Source organism: Cherax quadricarinatus, chromosome 19, assembly GCF_038502225.1.
Source record: "Cherax quadricarinatus isolate ZL_2023a chromosome 19, ASM3850222v1, whole genome shotgun sequence".
Lineage (NCBI taxonomy): Eukaryota > Metazoa > Arthropoda > Malacostraca > Decapoda > Parastacidae > Cherax > Cherax quadricarinatus.
This window is the reverse complement of record NC_091310.1, coordinates 41,934,842-41,958,409: the sequence shown is the minus strand read 5'-3', so window position 1 is coordinate 41,958,409 and position 23,568 is coordinate 41,934,842. Positions and strand designations below refer to the sequence as shown.

General features: G+C 45.5%; 1 protein-coding gene across 2 annotated transcripts in view; it reads right to left on the bottom strand.

Annotated features, from left to right (window-relative positions):
* Window positions 1-23,568, bottom strand: part of LOC128688135 (protein let-756-like) — a 496,439-nt gene that overhangs the window by 30,425 nt on the left and 442,446 nt on the right. For both annotated transcript variants that reach the window (XM_070086737.1, XM_070086736.1), the window contains exon 2: window positions 6,929-7,032. In XM_070086737.1, coding sequence (XP_069942838.1) covers window positions 6,929-7,032 — 104 coding nt within the window. The remainder of the gene's footprint in view (window positions 1-6,928; window positions 7,033-23,568) is intronic.

The window sequence follows — 23,568 nt, the reverse complement described above, 5'->3', positions numbered from 1 at the left end:
ATTTGAGTAGCACTGTTGCGTGGGTCACAGCAGCGCTGAGAAGGAAGATGACTGAGCCAGCAGGGAGGGAAGTGCTGTATTTCTAACGTAAAATATACAGAGGAGAGCAGTATAGTTGGCCCCATGAGAGCCCCCCCCTCCCCCATCCCCCCACACACACACCTTAACCACTTTGTTTACCTTCACACTGGTTCATTTACTGTGGAAACATGAAGACGTTCCCTGGGTGTGCCACCACCCACCCTACTATAACAAGAATAATAACGGGAGAGAGCCAGAGAAAGGTACGGATGCGTAGTGTGTGTGTACTCACCTAGTTGTACTTACCTATTTGTGGTTGCAGGGGTTGAATCACAGCTCCTGGACCTGCTACTTCACTGGTCGCTACTCTATCCACTCTTTCCCTGTTCCATGAGCTTTATCATATCTCTTCTTAAAGCTATGTATGGATTCTGCCTCCACTACATACTTCTCCAGATTATTCCGCTTCCCTACAACTCTATGACTGAAGAAATACTTCGTAACATCCCTGTGACTCATCTGAGTTTTCGACTTCTAGTTGTGTCCCTTTGCTGCTGTGTCCCATCCTTGAAATATCCTTGTCAATTCCTCTGAGTATTTTATATGACGTTATCATGTCCTCCCCTATTCCTCCTGTCCTCCAGTGTCGTCAGGTTGTTTTCCCTTAATCTCTCCTTGTAGGACATATCCTTTAGCTCCAGGATTAGTCTTGCTGCAAACCTAAAAGTTTGCACTTACTCTAATTTCCTGACGTGCTTGATCAGGTGTGGGTTCCAAACTGGTGCTGCATACTCCAACACAGGCCTGACGTACACGGTGTACAAAGTCTTGAATGATCCCTTACTCAGGTGTAGAAAAACTATTCTTAGGTTTGCCAGGCGCCCATATGCTGCAGCAGTTATTTTGTTGATGTGCGCCTAAGAGATGTGCGCGGCATTATACTCACCCCAAGATCCTTTTCCTTGAGTGAGGCTGCAGTCTTTGGCCTCCCCCCCCCCTAGCCCGTACTCTGTTTGCGGTCTTCTTTGTGTGTGTGTGCGCGTGAGAGAGAGAGAGAGAGAGAGAGAGAGAGAGAGAGAGAGAGAGAGAGAGAGAGAGAGAGAGAGAGAGAGAGAGAGAGAGAGAGAGAGAGAGAGAGAGAGAGAGACTGTCCTTGAAGACAATACTAAGTTCACTACAGTAGTGTTCACTACCTGAAGACAATCATCAAAGACTTAAAAGTTATCGTTCTTATTACAAGTTAAAACACTGAGGTGGTCCATCCTTTCCCCCGACATGTGGAGTGAGGCTAGGTCTTCACCCAGGAGGCTGCACCTCCTATCCTCTACCCACGACACATGTGGAGTGAGGCTAGGTCTTCACCCAGGAGGCTGCACCTCCTATCCTCTACCCACGACACATGTGGAGTGAGGCTAGGTCGTGACCCAGGAGGCTGCACCTATCCTCCACCCACGACACATGTGGAGTGAGGCTAGGTCGTGACCCAGGAGGCTGCACCTATCCTCCACCCACGACACATGTGGAGTGAGGCTAGGTCGTGACCCAGGAGGCTGCACCTATCCTCCACCCACGACACATGTGGAGTGAGGCTAGGTCGTGACCCAGGAGGCTGCACCTATCCTCCACCCACGACACATGTGGAGTGAGGCTACGTCGTGACCCAGGAGGCTGCACCTCCTATCCTCCACCCACGACACATGTGGAGTGAGGCTAGGTCGTGACCCAGGAGGCTGCACCTATCCTCCACCCACGACACATGTGGAGTGAGGCTAGGTCGTGACCCAGGAGGCTGCACCTCCTATCCTCCACCCACGACACATGTGCAGTGAGGCTAGGTCGTGACCCAGGAGGCTGCACCTCCTATCCTCCACCCACGACACATGTGGAGTGAGGCTAGGTCGTGACCCAGGAGGCTGCACCTATCCTCCACCCACGACACATGTGGAGTGAGGCTAGGTCGTGACCCAGGAGGCTGCACCTATCCTCCACCCACGACACATGTGGAGTGAGGCTAGGTCGTGACCCAGGAGGCTGCACCTCCTATCCTCCACCCACGACACATGTGGAGTGAGGCTAGGTCGTGACCCAGGAGGCTGCACACCCTCCTCCTCCCCCAGACACGCTCAAGTCAGGTTAAGAGATCAAGTTCAGATAACGTGCGAGGCCAGAGAACAACACTACGTACGTATATATAAGAGTGCAGCCTCCCCCTCCCTGCCACCCACACCCTGGTACAAGTGTGGGCGTGGTAGTGTGGGCGTGGTCGAGGTGTGGGCGTGATAGGGGTATAGGCTTGGTGTAGGTGTAAGCGTGGTCGAGGTGTGGGAGTGGCATAGGTGCCAGCGTGGTAGAGGTGTGGGCGTGGTAAGGGTGTGGGCGTAGTATAAGTGTGGGCGCGGTGTGGGCGTGACAGGTGGAGTGGTATAGGTGTGGGCATGGTATAGGTGTGGGCGTGACAGAGGTGAGGGCGTGACAGGTGTAGGCGTGGTAGGGGTGTGGTCGTGATATAGGCGAAGGCGTGGTAGGGGTGTGGTCGTGATATAGGCGAAGGCGTGGTAGGGGTGTGGTCGTGATATAGGCGAAGGCGTGGTAGGGGTGTGGTCGTGATATAGGCGAAGGCGTGGTAGGGGTGTGGTCGTGATATAGGCGAAGGCGTGGTAGGGGTGTGGTCGTGATATAGGAGTGGTAGGGAAGTGGTCGTGGTATAGGTGTGGGCTTGGTATAGGTGTGGTCGTGGTGTAGGTGTTGTCGTGGTACAGGTGTGGTCGTGGTATAGGTGTGGTCGTGGTATAGGTGTGGTCGTGGTATAGGTGTGGTCGTGGTATAGGTGTGGTCGTGGTATAGGTGTGGGCGTGGTAGGGGTGTGGGCGTGGTATAGGCGTGGTCGTGGCACAGGTGTGGGCGTGGCAGGGGTGTGGTCGTGGTAAAGGTGTGGGCGTGGCAGGGGTGTGGGCGTGGTAGGGGTGTGGCCCTGGGAGAGCATTAACACGGGGAACAATAATGAACACTGGAAGGTCAGATTAACAACTCATAAATTACAAGATGACGGTGCTATCACAAAGATAACTGCTGATGCTGTTCCCTGTTGCTACTGCTGCTGTTGCTGTTGTTACTTCTGCTGCTATTGCTGCTGCTGCCGTTGTTGCTGCTGCTGCACCACCATCATGGTTCCAGGCGGCCCAGGCGAGCGCAGACGACCTAGGCGCGGGCAGGCGGCCCGGGCGCCAGCATGCGCAGTTCATCGCAACCTATACACCAACAGTAATGACGTCCCACATTATTATGTTTGAAAACGTTTCAGGAAGTGAGATTACTTGTGCAACCCAGGTCGCTCCTGCCACTCGCAATTTCTGGACCATTACAACATGATCTTGAATGCACTGGACGACAACCAAAATGCAGATATGGTATACACTGACTTTGAGAAAACCTTTGACAAGTGCGACCGCGGGGTAATTGATCAAATAACGTGAGCAAAAGGAATAGTTCAGAAAAGGCGAACAGATGAATATTTAACTTTTTAACAAACGGAACCCAAAGAATAACAGTAAACACAGTGAAACCAAGGGCTGTTGCAGTGAAAGGCTAGGTCCTCCAGGGAAAGGTACTAGCCCCACCTCTCATTTTCATATCAGACAGACAGGAGCAAACTACAGCACCGTGTCATCCTTTACAAACGATACAAAATTTATATAAGAGTGGTATCATAGACGACACAACGAGCCTCCAAGCTGGTATAAACCAAGTCTTCCAGTGAGCCACTGACAATATTATCCTCAATGAGGACAAATTATAATTACTACATGTTGGTAAAATTGAAGAAATATAAACGGTCTCAGATTACAAGATAAACTCAACTCACTAAACAGAGCAGAAATCTAATGTAAGACACTTGGAAGTAATAATGTCAGAGGATTTCTCAAGCAGCACAACAATGACATTATTGCAACCACTACGAAAATAACAGTTGGGTAATAAGAACTTTCAAACGGGATACCAAGCCAATGATGATACACTTCAGGTCATACGTCTTCTCTCGGCTGGAGTATTGCTGTATTAACTGTCCTCTTCAAGGCAGGCGACATTGTACAACTGGAGAAAGTACACAGAACCTTCACTGCTCGTATATCGAAGTCAAGCACCTCTAGTGCTGAGAGCACTTAAAGTCCCTCTAACTACGGTACTCCTTAGAACATAAGCGAGAAATATATAGCCTGCACCCGGAAGATTCTGGAGGGATTGGTCCCAAACCTGCCTACTGAAATCACTCCTTAAGAATTGGCAGACAGTGCATGATACTTCAGTGAACAGAAGAGGCGCGATGAGTACAATGAGAAAACTCTTCAACGTCCTCCCACCATGCACAAGAGAAATTACCAACAAATCCCTATCTTCAAGAGGAAACTGGAACTGTTCTGAAGCCAGTTCCTTATCAATTTGGCTGTGGTGTATACAGTGGATTGGGTAGCGAACACTAACAGCCTGGTCGAACAGGCCGGCAATCAGAAGGCCTGGTCTGGGGCAGGGCCAATGGAAGGGGGTGATAACCTCTGGAAGTTACTACAAGTGACCTACAGGTTACGTACAGATAACTATTATTCTCATATAATGGATTGGGGAAGAGCACTATTGTTACACCACGAGCACGACAGAACCAGACAGAATTCTGGAAGCATCAGTGATCCACCTTACCAAAACCTGTGAGTAAAACATGTACATGTTGGCTGGACCTGTTGCCCAGAGAATCCATGATTCATATAATATACATAATAAACTTGTCAGCACAACCCCACGCCCTACTCTCACCAATACAATAACCTCACTTATACCTGACCTCACCTCTACTTGATCTCGCATTTTCGTCATCTTACATGTGAGCTGTCTTTGTCAGAGCCTGAGCTGGGGTGCTCGTCTGCCTTACAAGGCAGTGTATTTGTTGATTCCTGTCTACTAGATAAAGTTCAACCTCCATTGAAACGTTGTATTAAAGGATTTCTCTGATAATATTGACTTTATTTTCATTTTTTCCATATATTGTTGAAGGTTATGAGTGGTCAGCATGGTTTCCCATGTAATGTCTGTTAATTCTTTGTTAATTTCATCCCAGTCTCTTGGACTTTTGAAAATTAACTAAACATCCACTCTCTAACCCCTCCCCCCCGGTTGACTGTCTCTAAGGTTATCCACACAAGCATTTATTCTTGTCTGTACTACTGTGAATGACATGCGAGTTTATTGTAATCCAGATTGTTTCACCGTTATCTTTTAGTTCAATGCAAACTTTATGTCAAATCTTAGTTCTCTGATGTGTGTTTCTGGGCTAAAGTTGGTCCAGGTCAATTTTACCGTATATTTGAAAGGTTAAAATCTCCATGAAGAATATTTGAAGTATGACTCGCTAGATTTTCAAGGCAGCCATCTATCTTCTCTATGTGTATGGGTTTAGCGTTCCCCCATAAACGATGGAATATTTATCTTCCTCTAGTTCTGGCATTTATTTTCTAGCGACACTGACTATTGTTTCATCTTCTGTTTATGATTCTCTATTTTCTTCAGTTTCATTTGTTTTGATATTGTTGAAGTTATAATGAGATTACCTTTCAATACCACCACAGTTTTCACTTAGTTGTATACAATCTTTGTTGGTGTAGCAAGACACTAGGAGTCTACGAAATATTACAAAACGTTTCGGTCCTGGGACCTTGATCATTTTTTCTAATAGATATGGCCTAGTGTCTGCTTACGCGTCTTTCTAAACCAGTTTGTCAGTATCTATACCAATGTTTATATCACAATTTTTATTCTCTCCCTCCGGCTGCGCACATCACCAGTATGATGTCTGAGATACTCCTTAAACTCTTCAGAGATACTTTTATAAATATAATTATGTTGTCCATAGTTGTCAACACAAGCTGTGTGATAGATCTCCCTCCACACTACCCAGTTTTTCTTTGGTAGCATAAAATGAACACTGGTACCATCATTGTTGTATTTATCTACGTTTTAGAGAAGATTCTCCTAGCCTCCCCCTTCCCCCTCCCTCTATGACTACAGTCAATAACTGAACATAACGTATTTATTCTCTAGCTTCTATTATTTAAAAATAAGTAAGCATAGTATTTTTGAACTAGTGATGTATCGGATATCCGCATCCGCGGAACATCAGCACAATTTCTTACATCCGCATAATAAGTAAGACATCTTCATACACATCCGCATCCGCGGATATCTAAATTTTCACATCCGAGACATCTCTATGAATCTGAACCTTCAGGTGCATACACCAATGTTCTCTGAAACTTCTCTATTACACTTCTTTATTCCACTACTTACTTTACTATTATTAATTATATCACTGCTTGTAAATGAAGGCATCTGACTTAGTTTATAGCTTCATGAAGGCAACTCTAGTGGGTGGTGACTTTCAATGAACGAACTTAAGTTCCGTCTCCACTTTATAAATGAACCTAGCTAGACTAGTCTGACATGAACAAGGTAGCAGTCACAGAGAAGGGTGGGAGAAGTTGAAGGAGAGAGAGGGAGAAGAGAGGTTTCACTGTTCCTAATTTAATGTACATAAGCCTCATAGATATCAGTTTCAGTAATTTTTAAGTGATAATAGAGACATCCTGTTCTGGGAGACCTGATGTGAGAGGCTCTACTGGGAGACACTATACACACACTGCTGGGAGACCTGAGGTGAGAGGCTCTACTGGGAGACACTATACACACACTGCTGGGAGACCTGAGGTGAGAGGCTCTACTGGGAGACACTATACACACACTGCTGGGAGACCTGAGGTGAGAGGCTCTACTGGGAGACACTATACACACACTGCTGGGAGACCTGAGGTGAGAGGCTCTACTGGGAGACACTATACACAGTGCTCATGATAATGACACTTACGCTGGCGTAGACCTTGCCGTTCTTGTTCATACACAGGTAGAGCCCAGTGGCCTCACTACGGAACTCCATGACTCCGCGATGGATGGGACGCACGTGGAGCAGCGCTGTGAAGGATGATATACTTGTTAGTGCTAATACACACCTCCATCCTTCACTAACTGTGAAGGATATATTTGTTAATGCTAGTACACACCACTTGTTAATGCTAGTATACACCTCCATCCTTCACTAACTGTGAAAGATGATATACTTGTTAATACTAGTATACACCACTATCCTTCACTAATTAGCCATAAACATCTTAATTCCTGTAGCCATAAATAGGTGAGCACGCACGCACGCGCGAGCCCACAGAGAGACACACACACACACACACACACACACACACACACACACACACACACACACACACACACACACACACACACACACACACACACACAGCTATAAGATGATGTACGCTAAATCTCCTGGAGCAGGGCGAAAGTGTACCTAGTAACGACCAACGATGAGGCGGGGCCAGGAGCTACGACCCGACCCCTGCAACCACAAATAGGCGAGAACACACGCAAGCTCTTAAGAATCTCACCAGTGTCATTCACGACACTACACATAACATGTATCAGGTGCATCTTGCAGTATGCAGCACCAACATGGAACTCACACACAAGCAAGTTCAGTAACTGAACAATGCAGAAGTTTGTAACGAGACTAGTCTTAGTGCTAAGGCTGTTAGCTCAGAGGAGAGACTAGAGATGTGAGTGTACATGAGTAAATGTGAGGGGTGAGTGCACATGAGTGAATATAAGGGTGAGTGCACATGAGTAGATTTGAGGTGAGTGCATATAAGTGAATGTGAGTGAACATCTGTGAATATGAGGGGTGAGTGCTCGTGAGTGTGGATGTAAGGTTGAGTGCACTTGAATAAGGTGAGTGAGCCTGGCCAATGACACTCTTGCCTCACTCACCAAACATGTGAGCTTGAGTGCACTTGAATAAAGTGAGTGAGTCTGACCAATGACACTCTTGCCTCACTCACCAAACATGTGAGCTTGAGTGCACTTGAATAAAGTGAGTGAGTCTGACCAATGACACTCTTGCCTCACTCACCAAACATGTGAGCTTGAGTGCACTTGAATAAAGTGAGTGAGTCTGACCAATGACACTCTTGCCTCACTCACCAAACATGTCTCTCACATTGTATCTAAAACTCTCGTGGGATTTCTTTTTCCAAGATGGAAATATAACCTTGCTCTGACTTCATACTGACCCTCTATACTGTCCTCCTTATACTGCAATCTCATACTGCCTCCATCATACTGAAACCTCATACTGTCCCCCTTAAACTACAACCTCATACTATCCCCCTCAAACTCCAACTTTATACTGACTCCTCATACTGTCCCCTCATACTGCACTCTCATACTATCCTCCTCAAATGGCAACCTTATATTGACCCCCTCATACTGCAACTCCATACTGGAATTGTTACTATACAATACTGACACAATCTCATAATGACCCCCTCATACTACAGTCTCATACTGAGCCCCTCATACTGCAATCTCATACTAAGCCCCCTCATACTGCAATCTCATACTGAGCCCTCTCATACTGCAATCTCATACTGAGCCCTCTCATACTGCAATCTCATACTGAGCCCTCTCATACTGCAATCTCATACTGAGCCCCTCATACTGCAATCTCATACTGAGCCCCTCATGCTGCAATCTCATACTGAGCCCCTCATGCTGCAATCTTATACTGAGCCCCTCATGCTGCAATCTTATACCGAGCCCCTCATGCTGCAATCTTATACTGAGCCCCTCATGCTGCAATCTCATACTGTCCTCATACTGCATCATCATACTGACCTCGTATTGCAATCTCATACTGACATCTCATACTGACCTCCTAATACAGTAACTTCATACTGCCCCCATTAAGCTACAACCTCATACTGATCCCATCGCACTACAATCTCATACTGAACCCCCTCATACCGTAACTTCATAATGATTCCATACTGCTTCCACTCATACTGACCCCCCCCCCTTCATACTGCTTACCCTCATACATCAACCTCATACTGACCCCTTCATACTGGAACCTCATACTGACCCAATCATACTGCCCCCTCATACTGACCCTCTTCATACTGCAACCTCATACTGTCCCCCTCATACTGCGTCCCACACCATGTGACTTTATATTGCCCCAAATACCACACACTAGCACCACACACTAGCACCCCACACTAGCACCCCACACTAGCACCCCACACTAGCACCCCACACTAGCACCCCACACTAGCACCACACACTAGCACCCCACACTAACACCACATACTAGCACCACACACTAACACCACATACTAGCACCACACACCAGCAACACTCACCAGCACCACACACCAGCAACACTCACCAGCACCGCACACCAGCAACACTCACCAGCACCGCACACCAGCAACACTCACCAGCACCACACACCAGCAACACTCACCAGCACCACACACCAGCAACACTCACCAGCACCGCACACCAGCAACACTCACCAGCACCACACACCAGCAACACTCACCAGCATCGCACACCAGCAACACTCACCAGCACCACACACCAGCACCACACACCAGCAACACTCACCAGCACCACTCACCAGCAACACTCACCAGCAACACTCACCAGGACCACACACCAACAACACTCACCAGAACCAAACACCAGCAACACTCACCAGGACCACTCACCAGCAGCACACACCAGCAACACTCACCAGCACCACACAAGAGCAACACTCACCAGCAACACCCACCAGCAACACCCGCCAGCACTACACACTAGCAACACTCACCAGCACCACTCACCAACATCACTCACCAGCAGCACACCAGCAACACTCACCAGCATTACACACCAGCGCTACACACCAGCACCACATACCAGCAACACACCAGCAACACTTACCAGCAACACTCACCAGCACTACACACCAGCAACACTCACCTGCAGCACTCACCAGCAACACTCACCTGCAACACTCACCTGCAACACTCACCAGCACTACACATAAGCAGCACACACCAGCACTACACACGAGCAGCACACACCAGCACTACACACCAGCACCACACACCAGCAGCGCACACCAGCACTACACACCAGCAGCACACACCAGCAACACTCACCAGCACTACACACCAGCAACACTCACCAGCACTACACACCAGCAGCACACACCAGCACTACACACCAGCAACACTCACCAGCACTACACACCAGCAACACTCACCAGCAACACTCACCAGCACCACACAGCAGCACCACACACCAGCAACACTCACCAGCACCACACACCAGCACTAACACCAGCAACACTCACCAGCACTACACACCAGCACTACACACCAGCACCACACAGCAGCACCACACAGCAGCAACACTCACCAGACCTACACACCAGCAACACTCGCTAGCACCACACACCAGCAGCACACACCAGCAACATTCACCAGCACTACACACCAGCACTACACACCAGCAACACTCACCAGCACTACTCACCAGCACTACACACCAGCAGCACACACCAGCACTACACACCAGCAGCACACACTAGCAACACTCACCAGCCCTACACACCAGCAACACTCACCAGCACTACACACCAGCACCACACACCAGCAACACTCACCAGCACTACACACGAGCAGCACACACCAGCACTACACACCAGCACCACACACCAGCAGCACACACCAGCACTACACACCAGCAGCACACACCAGCAACACTCACCAGCACTACACACCAGCACCACACACCAGCAATAGTCACCAGCACTACACACCAGCACCACACACCAGCACTACACACCAGCAGCACACACCAGCAACACTCACCAGCACTACACACCAGCACCACACACCAGCAATAGTCACCAGCACTACACACCAGCACCACACACCAGCAGCACACACCAGCACTACACACCAGCACCACACACCAGCAACACTCACCAGCACTACACACCAGCAACACTCACCAGCACTACACACCAGCAGCACACACCAGCACTACACACCAGCAACACTCACCAGCACTGCACACCAGCAACACTCACCAGCAACACTCACCAGCACCACACACCAGCACTAACACCAGCAACACTCACCAGCACTACACACCAGCAACACTCACCAGCACCACACACCAGCACTAACACCAGCAACACTCACCAGCACTACACACCAGCAACACTCACCAGCACCACACACCAACACTCACCAGCACTACACACCAGCACCACACACCAGCACCACACACCAGCAACACTCACCACTAAGGAGAGACTAGCGTGTAACACACCATGAACACAAACTGCCACTCTCCACAGCTCTGGTCAGAGGTTGCAGTTACCAGAACAAATTGTGGAAAGTCTATGAAATTAGCAGGTAATGGTTGTTCTTGGTGGCGGTGGTAGCGGCGGCGGCGGCGGCGGCGGCGGCGGCGGCGGCAGCAGCAGCAGCGTACGTCTTACACCATGATCAACACACTACCATGGTGTTAAGACACTGTTTACACCTGGTATTAGGTGTTGTCTACTGATTGTTAATTCTACTTCTACTCCTACTATTAAATTTTACTTCTATGACTACTACTACTACTTGCACTACTACTAGTACTTCTACTGATACTACTACTGGCAATATTTCTACTATTCCTACGACTACACCTACTTCTATATTACTACTACTACTACCTCTACTATTGCTTCTATTATTAGCACTGTTTCTATCATTACTTCTATTACTCTATTATTACTAATGCTGCTGCTATTATTTCTACTACTACTACTACTGCTACTACATCTATTACTACTATTACTTCTACAACTGCTACTGCTATTTTTACTACTATTACTACCACTTCTAATAATACTATTACTTCTATACTACTATTACTATTATTACTACTTCTTTTACTACCACTATTATTACTACCACTATTATTGCTACTGCTACACATGATCGGTACTGGGTCACCTTACCGGGGTAGTGTGGTTTGAGCGTCTTTTCTTAACTAAAAATTCAGCATCCCTGTTCCTTCTGTTCGACCCAGCTTTCATTTGTCAACATTAGTCGTGGCTTGTACTCTCATGGCGTGTACTTCCATGGCTTGTATCCTCATGGCTTCTACTCCCATGGCTTGTACCCACATGGCTTGTATCCTCATGGCTTCTACTCCCATGGCTTGTACCCTCATGGCTTGTATCCTCATGGCTTCTACTCCCATGGCTTGTACCCTCCTGGCTTGTATCCTCATGGCTTCTACTCCCATGGCTTGTACCCTCCTGGCTTGTATCCTCATGGCTTCTACTCCCATGGCTTGTACCCTCATGGCAGGTTGAAAAGTCTTGGACCACGCATGTTGACGTAGTCTTATTAAGTCCATGGCGTCCCTGCTTATCAGTGGATATATTTCCAACTTGTTTCCATACCTCTCACTCCAGTAAGTTATAAGAGGTTGATGCTTTGTTACTTGGCCCTCAAGTACCTTCCATGTATATATTATCAGGTGTACACTGTACACCACACAAGGGAAGGTCAGGTACGAGAAACCACTCACCTCCCTCCCTCCCTTTCTCCTTCCCTCCCTCCATTGCACCTGATGAAACTGTTGCCAGTAATTTATAGAAGACTTGACCGTATATGGCTCGTGTGGCCAGCATCCTCTCCCTCCCTCCCTACTGCCCCTCTATCCAATATCCTTCTCCTCTCACCTATATCCGTCCTTCACTATCCTCCCTCCTCCATTCTCCTCCCTCCCTTATTCTCCTCCCTCCATTATGTTCCGCCTTCAACATTTCTTACCAGACTAGTATCATTATTGGATTATTGGGGAATATAAGGTCAAGGGTATTTTCTAGTCTTGTTGGCTCCACTCTTTGCTGTCTTAATTAAGGTGAATATATCAGTGTGTCAGTACTTCCTCTGCGTGAGAATGTTTGTTTGTGCTGCCTCCTGCGATTTTTCTCTTATTACACTTTCTGCCACACTCTTCCACTTCAGATGCCGTATATAGTAACCACCAAGCAATAAAATATTAAGTGCTGGGGCTCGAAGATTTTCAGGACCTATTCGATTTTCCATTATTGTTCCTTGAACTGTTGAGAAGTTGTATCTGGCGGCTCATATTTAATTTTTACTGCCAAAACTCTAGTGTTTAGTAAGTGTACAAATGTTTGGCTCTGACATACATACAGACCCCGTCCCTCCCGCTGCCCCTAGTTGTGTTCTCTCGGTCGCATCTGTTCCCAGGTATCCATAAATCATTATCAAAGACGTTTTTTAGTGTGTGGAGCTCTACGAAACCTAATTATTATTATTATTATTATTATTATTATTATTATTATTATTATTATTATTATTATTATTAAAATCAAGGGGAAGCGCTAAACCCGTAGGATTATACAGCGCCTGTGGGGGATGGAAGGTATTCAGGGTTAATTCAGGGAACTGGAGCACAGATCCAGTTCCCTAGATCAAGAGCCCCTCACCAGCATCAAGGAACCTTGAGAGATATGAAAGCTACAAACACTGTGTTTGACTCCATGAGGAGTCCACTTATTAACGATATTTTGTTGATGGTGGATGGTTTAATGCGTTGTATATTTGTAAATACATATAATGTTGCATTGTTTAATGAGCGAACTTTGTTGTTGGTGAGGACGACACTGACTGTGACTCCACTCCAACAAGGAGATGAGGTAACGAATCAAGTGAGTGTAACAAGTTTATGACGTCGTCACTCAGGTGAGAGGTGACGTAACGGTGACGTTATGAGTCAGGTGGGTGTAAGTGGGTAGAGGCGTGGGGGTGGAGGAGTTACAAGCGTCATGGTTGGCGGGGCATACAGGTACTACACATACCATGATGGCCAGTCAAGGTCACCACCCACACTTCTGACCTACACACACACACACTTTCTGCAACATCTTACAACACAGTTCTTTCCCACAATACACCGTTCATCACTATACAATACACAGCGTACATGTGTTAGAAGTGATAAAGGTCCCAGGACCGAAATATTTTCTAATATGTCCTAGTTTTCACTCACATGTCTTTTTAAACCAGTTTGTCGGTGTCTATTAAAAAGGATTATATATATATATATATATATATATATATATATATATATATATATATATATATATATATATATATATATATATATATATATAATCTAACACAAAGTGGGAGTTATTACAGTTGCTCTTTGCTGATGACACTGTGCTTTTGAGAGATTCTGAAGAGAAGTTGCAGAGGTTGGTGGATGAGTTTGGTAGGGTATGTAAAAGAAGAAAAAAGTTAATATAGGAAAGAGTAAGGTGATGAGGATACAAAAATTAGGTAACGAAAGATTGAATATCTGACTGGAGGGAGACAGTATGGAGGAGGTGAATGTATTCATATATTTAGAAGTGGACGTGTCAGCAGATGGGTCTATGAAAGATGAGGTGAATCACAGAATTAACAAGGAGAAAAAAGGTGAGTGGTGCACTGAGGAGTTTGCGGAGACAAAGAACTTTGTCCATGGAAGCAAAGAGGGTAATGTATGAGAGTATAGTTATACCAACACTCTTATATGGGTGTGAAGCAAGGGTGGTGGATGCTGCAACAAGGAGAAGGCTGGAGGCAGTGGAGATGTCGTGTCTTAGGGCAATGTGTGGTGTGAATATAATGCAGAGAATTCGTAGTTTGGAAATTAGGAGGAGGTGTGAGATTGCCAAAACTATTATTCAGAGGGCTGATGAGAGGTTCGAGAGTGTGTAAATCTGTAGAGGAGGGAAGGCGGGATAGGGGTCGGAATAGGAAAGGTTGGAGGGAGAGGGTAAAGGAGGTTTTGTGTGCAAGAGGCTTGGACTTCCAGCAAGCATGTGTGAGTGTGTTATATAGGAGTGAATAGAGAGAAATGGTTTTTAAGATTTGACGTGCTGCTGGAGTGTGAGGAAGGTAACATTTTTGAAGGGATTCAGGGAAACCGGTATGCTGGACTTGAGTGCTAGAGATGGGAAGTACAGTGCCCACAATCTGTTGCAGTTTTATAGCTGTAGTGTAAGCATGCCTCCGGCAAGACAGTGATGGAGTGAATGATGGTGAAAGCTTTTTCAGGCCACCCTACCTTGGTGGGAAACTGCCGATGAGTTAATAAATAATATATATATATATATATATATATATATATATATATATATATATATATATATATATATATATATATATATATATATATATATAAAGTCGTGCCGAATAGATAAAACTTGCTATTTTGGCTTAAATAGCAACGCTCTTTTTGCCGAATAAGGCAAGCAAAAATTTGTGTATGCCATACCTAATATCAACATACAAGCACGACAGGCGTACCATGATGTTCAGTGTGCAGACTCTGGTCAGACGAGTAAACCCCTGGAAACCAGATTATCCCAACACCGGTACTCAATTAGGACAGGCCAGGTGTCAAATGCGGTCTTTAACCATGTCAGATCGTGCAATCACCCACCGGTGACACTGGTCTATAGTTTAGTGCCTCTTTTCTGTCTCCTTTTTTAAATATGGGTACTACATTTGTCGTCTTCCATACCTCAGGTAGTTGCCCAGTTTCAAGGGATGTGTTGATGATTGTGGTTAGTGGCACACTCAACATTTCTGCTCCCTCTCTAAGGACCAATGGGGAGATGTCTGATCCCATTGCCTTTGAGGCATCAAAGTCCCTTAGCAGCTTCTTCACCTCCTCAGTTGTGTGTATGTCATCTAACACTTGTTGGTATATTCCTTGTTAGCGTCCCCTTCTGTTCTGTCCATCAAGAGGCCTTCCTGCCTCCACTGTAAATAGTTCCTTAAATCTCTTGTTGAGCTCCTCACTTACCTCTTGATCGCTTCTGGTGAGTTCCCCACCTGCTTTCCTCAGCCTGATCACCTGCTGTCTTCCTCCTAATGTGGATATACAGCAGTTTTGGGTCAGACTTGACTTTCGATGCTATATCGTTTTCGTACTGCCGCTGGGCCTCCCTCCTTAACTGTGCATACTCATTTCTGGGCCTTCGACTAGTCTCTCTATTTTCCTGGGGTCCTTTGCCTCCTGTATCTTTTCCATTCTCTGCTGCACTTAGTTTTTGCCACCCTACACCTTCGGGTAAACCAAGGACTCGCTTTGGTCTTCCCATTATTTCTATTTCCCTTGGGAACAAACCTTTCTTCTGCCTCCCTGCATTTCGTTGTTACGTATTCCATCATTTCATTTACTGACTTTCCTGCCAATTCTTTGTCCCACTGAACCTCCTGCAGGAAGTTCCTCATACCTGTGTAGTCCCCCTTTTTATAGTTGGGCTTTTCTCATCCAACTCATGTTACCCCCTCTACTTGTAGTTCTATTATGTGTTCAAAACACAGAACCATGTGATCACTAGCTCCAAAGGGCCTCTCATATGTGACGTCCTCAATGTCTGAACTGCTCAGGGTGAACACAAAGTCCAGTCTTGCTGGTTCATCCTCCCCTCTCTCTCTGGTAGTGTCCTTAACATGTTGATGCATAAGGTTTTCCAGTACCACATCCATCATCTTGGCTCTCTATGCTTCGGGACCCCCATGTGGCTCCAGGTTTTCCCAGTCGATCTCCCTGTGGTGGAAATCGCCCATAACCAGTAACTTTGCTCTGCTCGAGTGAGCTCTTCTTGCCACCTCGGCCAGTGTACCCACCATTGCTCTGTTGCTCTCTTCATATTCCTCTCTTGGCCTCCTGCAGTTCTGTGGTGTGTGTGTGTGTGTGTGTGTGTGTGTGTGTGTGTGTGTGTGTGTGTGTGTGTGTGTGTGTGTGTGTGTGTGTGTGTGTGTGTGTGTGTGTGCGCGCGCGCGCGTGTGCTTGTGTGTGTGTGTGTGTGTGTGTGTGTGTGTGTGTGTGTGTGTGTGTGTGTGTGTGTGTGTGTGTGTAGAAACACTCAATTTCTCTCATGTTTGTGTGACTCGGCGTTCAGAGCGTCGGTCAGACAGGACCATAGCTATGCCAGGGACGCACGCTCACCACCACACTAGTATCATTGCTCTACTACGATATATCCAAAGCAGAAGTGCCTCCTCTACAGTGTTACTCTGTTATATCGTTGATTATATCCGCATTACTGGCTGACATGTTGGTTAGTGTGGCGCGGTGCCCATCCTGCTAAGACCTTCATAAACTCACTGTGACATTAAGACGAGAACGTCTAAGTCTGACTTTCACACTTTCTCAGTGTTGGTGATGGAGACTGTGGGTTGTGTTGGCCCTTCAACCAGACACGGTACTGGCATTACGACACTACCTGGTGCTACACTGCCCACGGGGCGGGGCATGAGGGAGGAGGAGAGGGGCATTGAGTGACAAATGTTGTAGTATTCAGAGTCAGGCTGGAGTAACAGTTGTCTTTCACACTTACTGGTACACACATACACTTACCTGTATACACATACACTCACTTGTATACATACACTCACCTGTGTACACATACACTCACCTTTATACACATACACTCTCACCTGTATACACAAATGGGTGATTTCAATCACAATGAGATGACTGGGAAAACCTAAAGCCCCATGGGAATCCCGAAACATAGAGAACCAAGATGATGGATGTGGTACTGGAAAACTTCATGCATCAGCATGTTAGAGACACTACCAAAAGAGAGGCGAAGATGACCCAGCAAGACTGGACCCAGTATTCACCTTGAGTAGTTAGGACATCGAGGATATCGCATACGAAAGGCCCCTTGGAGCTAGTGATCATGTGGTTCTGCACTTTCATTACATAGTTGAGCTACAAGTGGAGAGGGTAACAGGAATAGGACGGGAAAAACTAAACTACAAAAGGGGGAACTACACAGGCAAGACGTTCAGTAGGAGAGAGAATTGGCAGGAAAACCAGTAAAAGAAATGATGGACTATGTGACAACAAAATGCAAGGAGGCAGAAGAGAGGTTTGTTCCCAAGGGAAACAGAAATACTGGGAAGAGCAGAACGAGTCCTTGGTTCACCCAAAGGTGTAGGGAGGCAAAAAGTAAGTGCACTAGAGAATGGAAAAAGTACAGAAGTCAAAGGACCCAGGAAAATAAACAGATTAGCTGAAGAGCCAGAAACGAATATGCACAGATAAGAAGGGAGGCTCAGCGACAATACGAAAATGATATAGCATCGAAAGCCAATTCTGACCGTAAGCTGCTGTATAACCACACCAGGAGGAAAACAACAGTCAAGGGCCAAGTAATCAGGCTGAGGAAGGAAGGTGGGGAGTTCACAAGAAACGACCAAGAGGTATGTGAGGAGCTCAATATGAAATTTAAAGAAGTATTTACAGTGGAGACAGGAAGGAATCCAGGAAGTCAGAATAGGGAGGTACGCCAACAAGTGCTGCACGAAATACACACAACAAAGGAGGAGGTGAAGAAACTGCTATGTGAACTTGATACCTCAAAGTCGGTAGGACCAGACATCTCTCTGTAGATCCTTAGAGAGAGAGCAGAGATGCTGTGTGTACCACTAACAAAAATCTTCAACACATCCACTGAAACTGGGCAACTACCTGAGGTATGGAAGATGGCAAATGTAGTCTCAATTTTTAAGAATGGAGACAGACATGAGGCATTAAACTACAGACTTGTGTCACTGACGTGTATCGTATGCAAAGTCATGGAGAAGATCAGGGGGAGAGTGGTGGAACACCTAGAACGACACAAGCTTATAAATGACAACCAGCACGGTTTCAGGGAAGGAAAATCCTATATTACAAACCTACTGGAGTTTTATGACAAGGTAACATAAATAAGACACAAGAGAGAGAGGGGTGGATAGACTGCAAGCTCTTGGACTGCAAGAAGGCCTTTGACACAGTTCCTCACAAGAGGGTAATGCAAAAGTTAGAGAATCAGGCACACATAACAGGAAAGGCACTGCAATGGATCAGAGAATATCTGACAGGGAGGCAACAACGGGTCATGGTATGTGACGAGGTGTCAGAGTGGGCGCCTGTGACGAGCGGAGTTCCACAAGGGTCAGTCCTAGGACCCGTGCTGTTTTTGGTGTAGGTGAATAATATAACGGAAGGGATAGACTCAGTAGTGTCCCTGTTTGCAGATGATGTGAAATTAATGAGGAGAATTAAATCGGTCGAGGATCAGGCAGGACTACAAAGAGACCTGGACAGGCAACAAGCCTGGTTCAGTAACTGGTTCCTTGAATTTAACCCCGCCAAATGCAAAGTCATGAAGATCGGGGATGGGCAAAGAAGACCGCAGACAGTATAGTCTAGGTGGCCAAATACTGCAAACCTTACTCAGGGAAAAAGATCTTGGGGTGAGTATAATACTGAGCACATCTCCTGAGGCACACATCAATCAGATAACTGCTGCAGCATATGGGCGTCTGGCAAACCTACGGATAGCGTTCCGATATCTCCATAAGGAATCGTTCAAGAATCTGTATACCATATACGTCAGACCCATATTGGAGTATGCAGCACCAGTTTGGAATCCACACCTGGTCAAGCACGTCAAGAAATTAGAGAAAGTGCAAAAGGTTTGCAACAAGACTAGTTACAGAGCTAAGAGGATTGTCCTACAAAGAAAGGTTAAGGGAAATTGGTTTGACAACACTGAAGGACAGGAGGGCCAGGGAAGACATGATAACGACATATAAAATACTGCGAGGAATTGACAAGATGGAAAAAGACAGGATGTTCCAGAGATAAGGCACAAAAACAAGGGATCACAATTGGAAGCCGAAAACTCCTATAAGTCAAAGGGATGTTAGGAAGTATTTCTTCAGTCATAGAGTTGTCAGGAAGTGGAATAGCCTAGAAAGCGACGTAGTGAACGCAGGAACCATACATAGTTTTAAGACGAGGTTTGATAAAGCTCATGGAGCAGGGAGAGAGGACCTAGCAGCAATCAGTGAAGAAGCGGGGCCGGGAGCTGTGACTCAACCCCTGCAACCATAAATAGGTGAGTACATAGACTTTTACTTGTATACACATACACACTCACCTGTATACACATGCACACTCACCTATATACACATACACTCTCTCCTGTATACACACACACTAACCTGTATACACACACTCTCACGTGTATACACACACTCACCTGCATACACATACACCCACCTGTATACACTTGCGCTCATCTGTAAACACATAAGCTTACATGTAAACACATACACTCACCAATATAAACATATACGTACACATATATGCGCTCAACTGTATAAACATACATTCCCCTGTATACAGTGTTGTAATACTAGATTTGTATACCAGGTGTCGTACCAGTGTTGTAATACTAGACTTGTGTACCAGGTGTCGTACCAGTGTTGTAATACTAGACTTGTGTACCAGGTGTCGTACCAGTGTTGTAATACTAGACTTGTGTACCAGGTGTCGTACCAGTGTTGTAATACTAGATTTGTATACCAGGTGTCGTACCAGTGTTGTAATACTAGACTTGTGTACCAGGTGTCGTACCAGTGTTGTAATACTAGACTTGTGTACCAGGTGTCGTACCAGTGTTGTAATACTAGACTTGTGTACCAGGTGTCGTACCAGTGTTGTAATACTAGACTTGTGTACCAGGTGTCGTACCAGTGTTGTAATACTAGACTTGTGTACCAGGTGTCGTACCAGTGTTGTAATACTAGACTTGTGTACCAGGTGTCGTACCAGTGTTGTAATACTAGATTTGTGTACCAGGTGTCGTACCAGTGTTGTAATACTAGACTTGTGTACCAGGTGTCGTACCAGTGTTGTAATACTAGACTTGTGTACCAGGTGTCGTACCAGTGTTGTAATACTAGACTTGTGTACCAGGTGTCGTACCAGTGTTGTAATACTAGACTTGTGTACCAGGTGTCGTACCAGTGTTGTAATACTAGATTTGTGTACCAGGTGTCGTACCAGTGTTGTAATACTAGATTTGTGTACCAGGTGTCGTACCAGTGTTGTAATACTAGACTTGTGTACCAGGTGTCGTACCAGTGTTGTAATACTAGATTTGTGTACCAGGTGTCGTACCAGTGTTGTAATACTAGACTTGTGTACCAGGTGTCGTACCAGTGGTGTAATACTAGACTTGTGTACCAGGTGTCGTACCAGTGTTGTAATACTAGACTTGTGTACCAGGTGTCGTACCAGTGTTGTAATACTAGACTTGTGCACCAGCGGTGTAACATCATATTTGTATACCAGGTATTGTACGAGTGTTGTAATACCAGACTTGTGTACCAAGTGTATGGGTGTGTGTGGGAAACAAGCAGGTTGCAACACTAGGGTTGGAAACAGTAAATGTATAAAAGGCATTCAGCATGAAGTTATAAATAAAGACAATAGAACAGGTCAGCAAACAAAGGGGGACAGCAGAGGGCAGCAAGGGACTAGCTCCCTTAAGGTTTACTATACTAATAGCAGGAGTGTAAGAAATAAGATAGATGAGCTAAGATTAATTGCAAGTGCAGGAAACATAGATATTATTGCTATAACAGAGACCTGGTTCAATCTGAAAGATAGGGAGATGCCCTCTGAATGTCACATACAAGGCTATAAATTATTCCACACTGACAGGGTCAACAGAAAAGGTGGTGGAGTAGCGATGTATGTCAGAGACAATTTAAATTGTTGTGTTAGACAAGATATTAAATTAGAAGCGTCAGCCACTGAATCTGTTTGGTTACAGCTTCTCGAGAGCCGAGAAAAACTAATTTTGGGTGTGATTTACAGGGCCCCAAATCTTGATAGGGAGTGCAGTAAACTTCTATGGGACGAAATTCGTAAGGCATCTACATAGGAAAATGTTGTGCTAATGGGAGATTTCAACTATAGACAGATTGACTGGAGCAATTTGACAGGAAATTTAGAGTCAGGTGACTTTCTTGATACGATCCAGGATTGTTTTTTTAAAACAGTTTGTGACAGAGCCAACTAGGGGAAATAACCTCCTTGACTTGGTTCTTGCCAGTAGGGAAACACTAATTAATAATCTTGAGGTTAATGATGAGCTTGGGGAAAGTGATCACAAATCACTCAGTTTTAATATATCATGGAATTCCCCTAATAATGGCAATCAAGTCTCCGTCCCTGACTTTCGCTTGGCTGATTTCATAGGACTGAAAAATTACTTAGGTGGGCTGAACTGGAATGACCTGACTAAGGGTCAGGTAGGTGGTGATGGTTGCCGATATGATGCTTTCCAGGGCCTAGTTCTAGCTGCTCAGTCAAATTATGTTCCAAATAGGGAAATCAGATCAAACAAAAATGATCCTAAATGGATGAACAATAGATTAAAATATCTGATTGGTCAAAAGAGAGGCATATATAGGCAAATCAAAAGAGGAGAGGGGCAATTAAGAAATCGATATATTCAGTTAAAGAGAGAAATAAAAAAGGGAATTAGAAAAGCAAAAAGAGATTATGAGGTTAAAGTTGCAAGACAATCGAAGACTAACCCAAAAGGATTCTTTCAGGTATACAGAAGTAAGACCAGGGACAAGATAGGCCCACTCAAAAGTTCCTCGGGTCAGCTCACTGACAGTGATAAGGAAATGTGTAGAATTTTTAACACATACTTCCTCTCAGTTTTTACACAGGAGGATACCAGCGATATTCCAGTAATGATAAATTATGTAGAACAGGACGATAATAAACTGTGCACGATTAGGGTCACAAGTGACATGGTCCTTAGGCAAATAGATAAATTAAAACCTAACAAATCCCCAGGCCCTGATGAACTGTATGCAAGGGTTCTAAAGGAATGTAAAGAGGAGCTTAGCACACCTTTGGCTAATCTTTTCAACATATCACTACAAACTGGCATGGTGCCAGATAAGTGGAAAATGGCAAATGTGATACCTATTTTCAAAACAGGTGACAGGTCCTTAGCTTCGAACTATAGACCAATAAGCCTAACCTCCATAGTGGGAAAATTTATGGAATCAATAATTGCCGAGGCAGTTCGTAGCCACCTTGAAAAGCATAAATTAATCAACGAATCTCAGCATGGTTTTACAAAGGGGCGTTCCTGCCTTACGAATTTATTAACTTTTTTCACTAAGGTATTTGAGGAGGTAGATCATGGTAATGAATATGATATTGTGTATATGGACTTCAGTAAGGCTTTTGACAGGGTCCCACATCAGAGACTATTGAGGAAAATTAAAGCACATGGAATAGGAGGAGAAATTTTTTCCTGGATAGAGGCATGGTTGACAAATAGGCAGCAGAGAGTTTGCATAAATGGGGAGAAATCAGAGTGGGGAAGCGTCACGAGCGTTGTTCAACAGGGGTCAGTGTTGGGCCCCCTGCTGTTCACAATCTACATAAACGACATTGATGAGGGCATAAAGAGCGACATCGGCAAGTTTGCCGATGACACCAAAATAGGCCGTCGAATTCATTCTGAGGAGGACATTCGAGCACTCCAGGAAGATTTGAATAGACTGATGCAGTGGTCGGAGAAGTGGCAGATGCAGTTTAATATAGACAAATGCAAAGTTCTAAATGTTGGACAGGACAATAACCATGCCACATATAAACTAAATAATGTAGATCTTAATATTA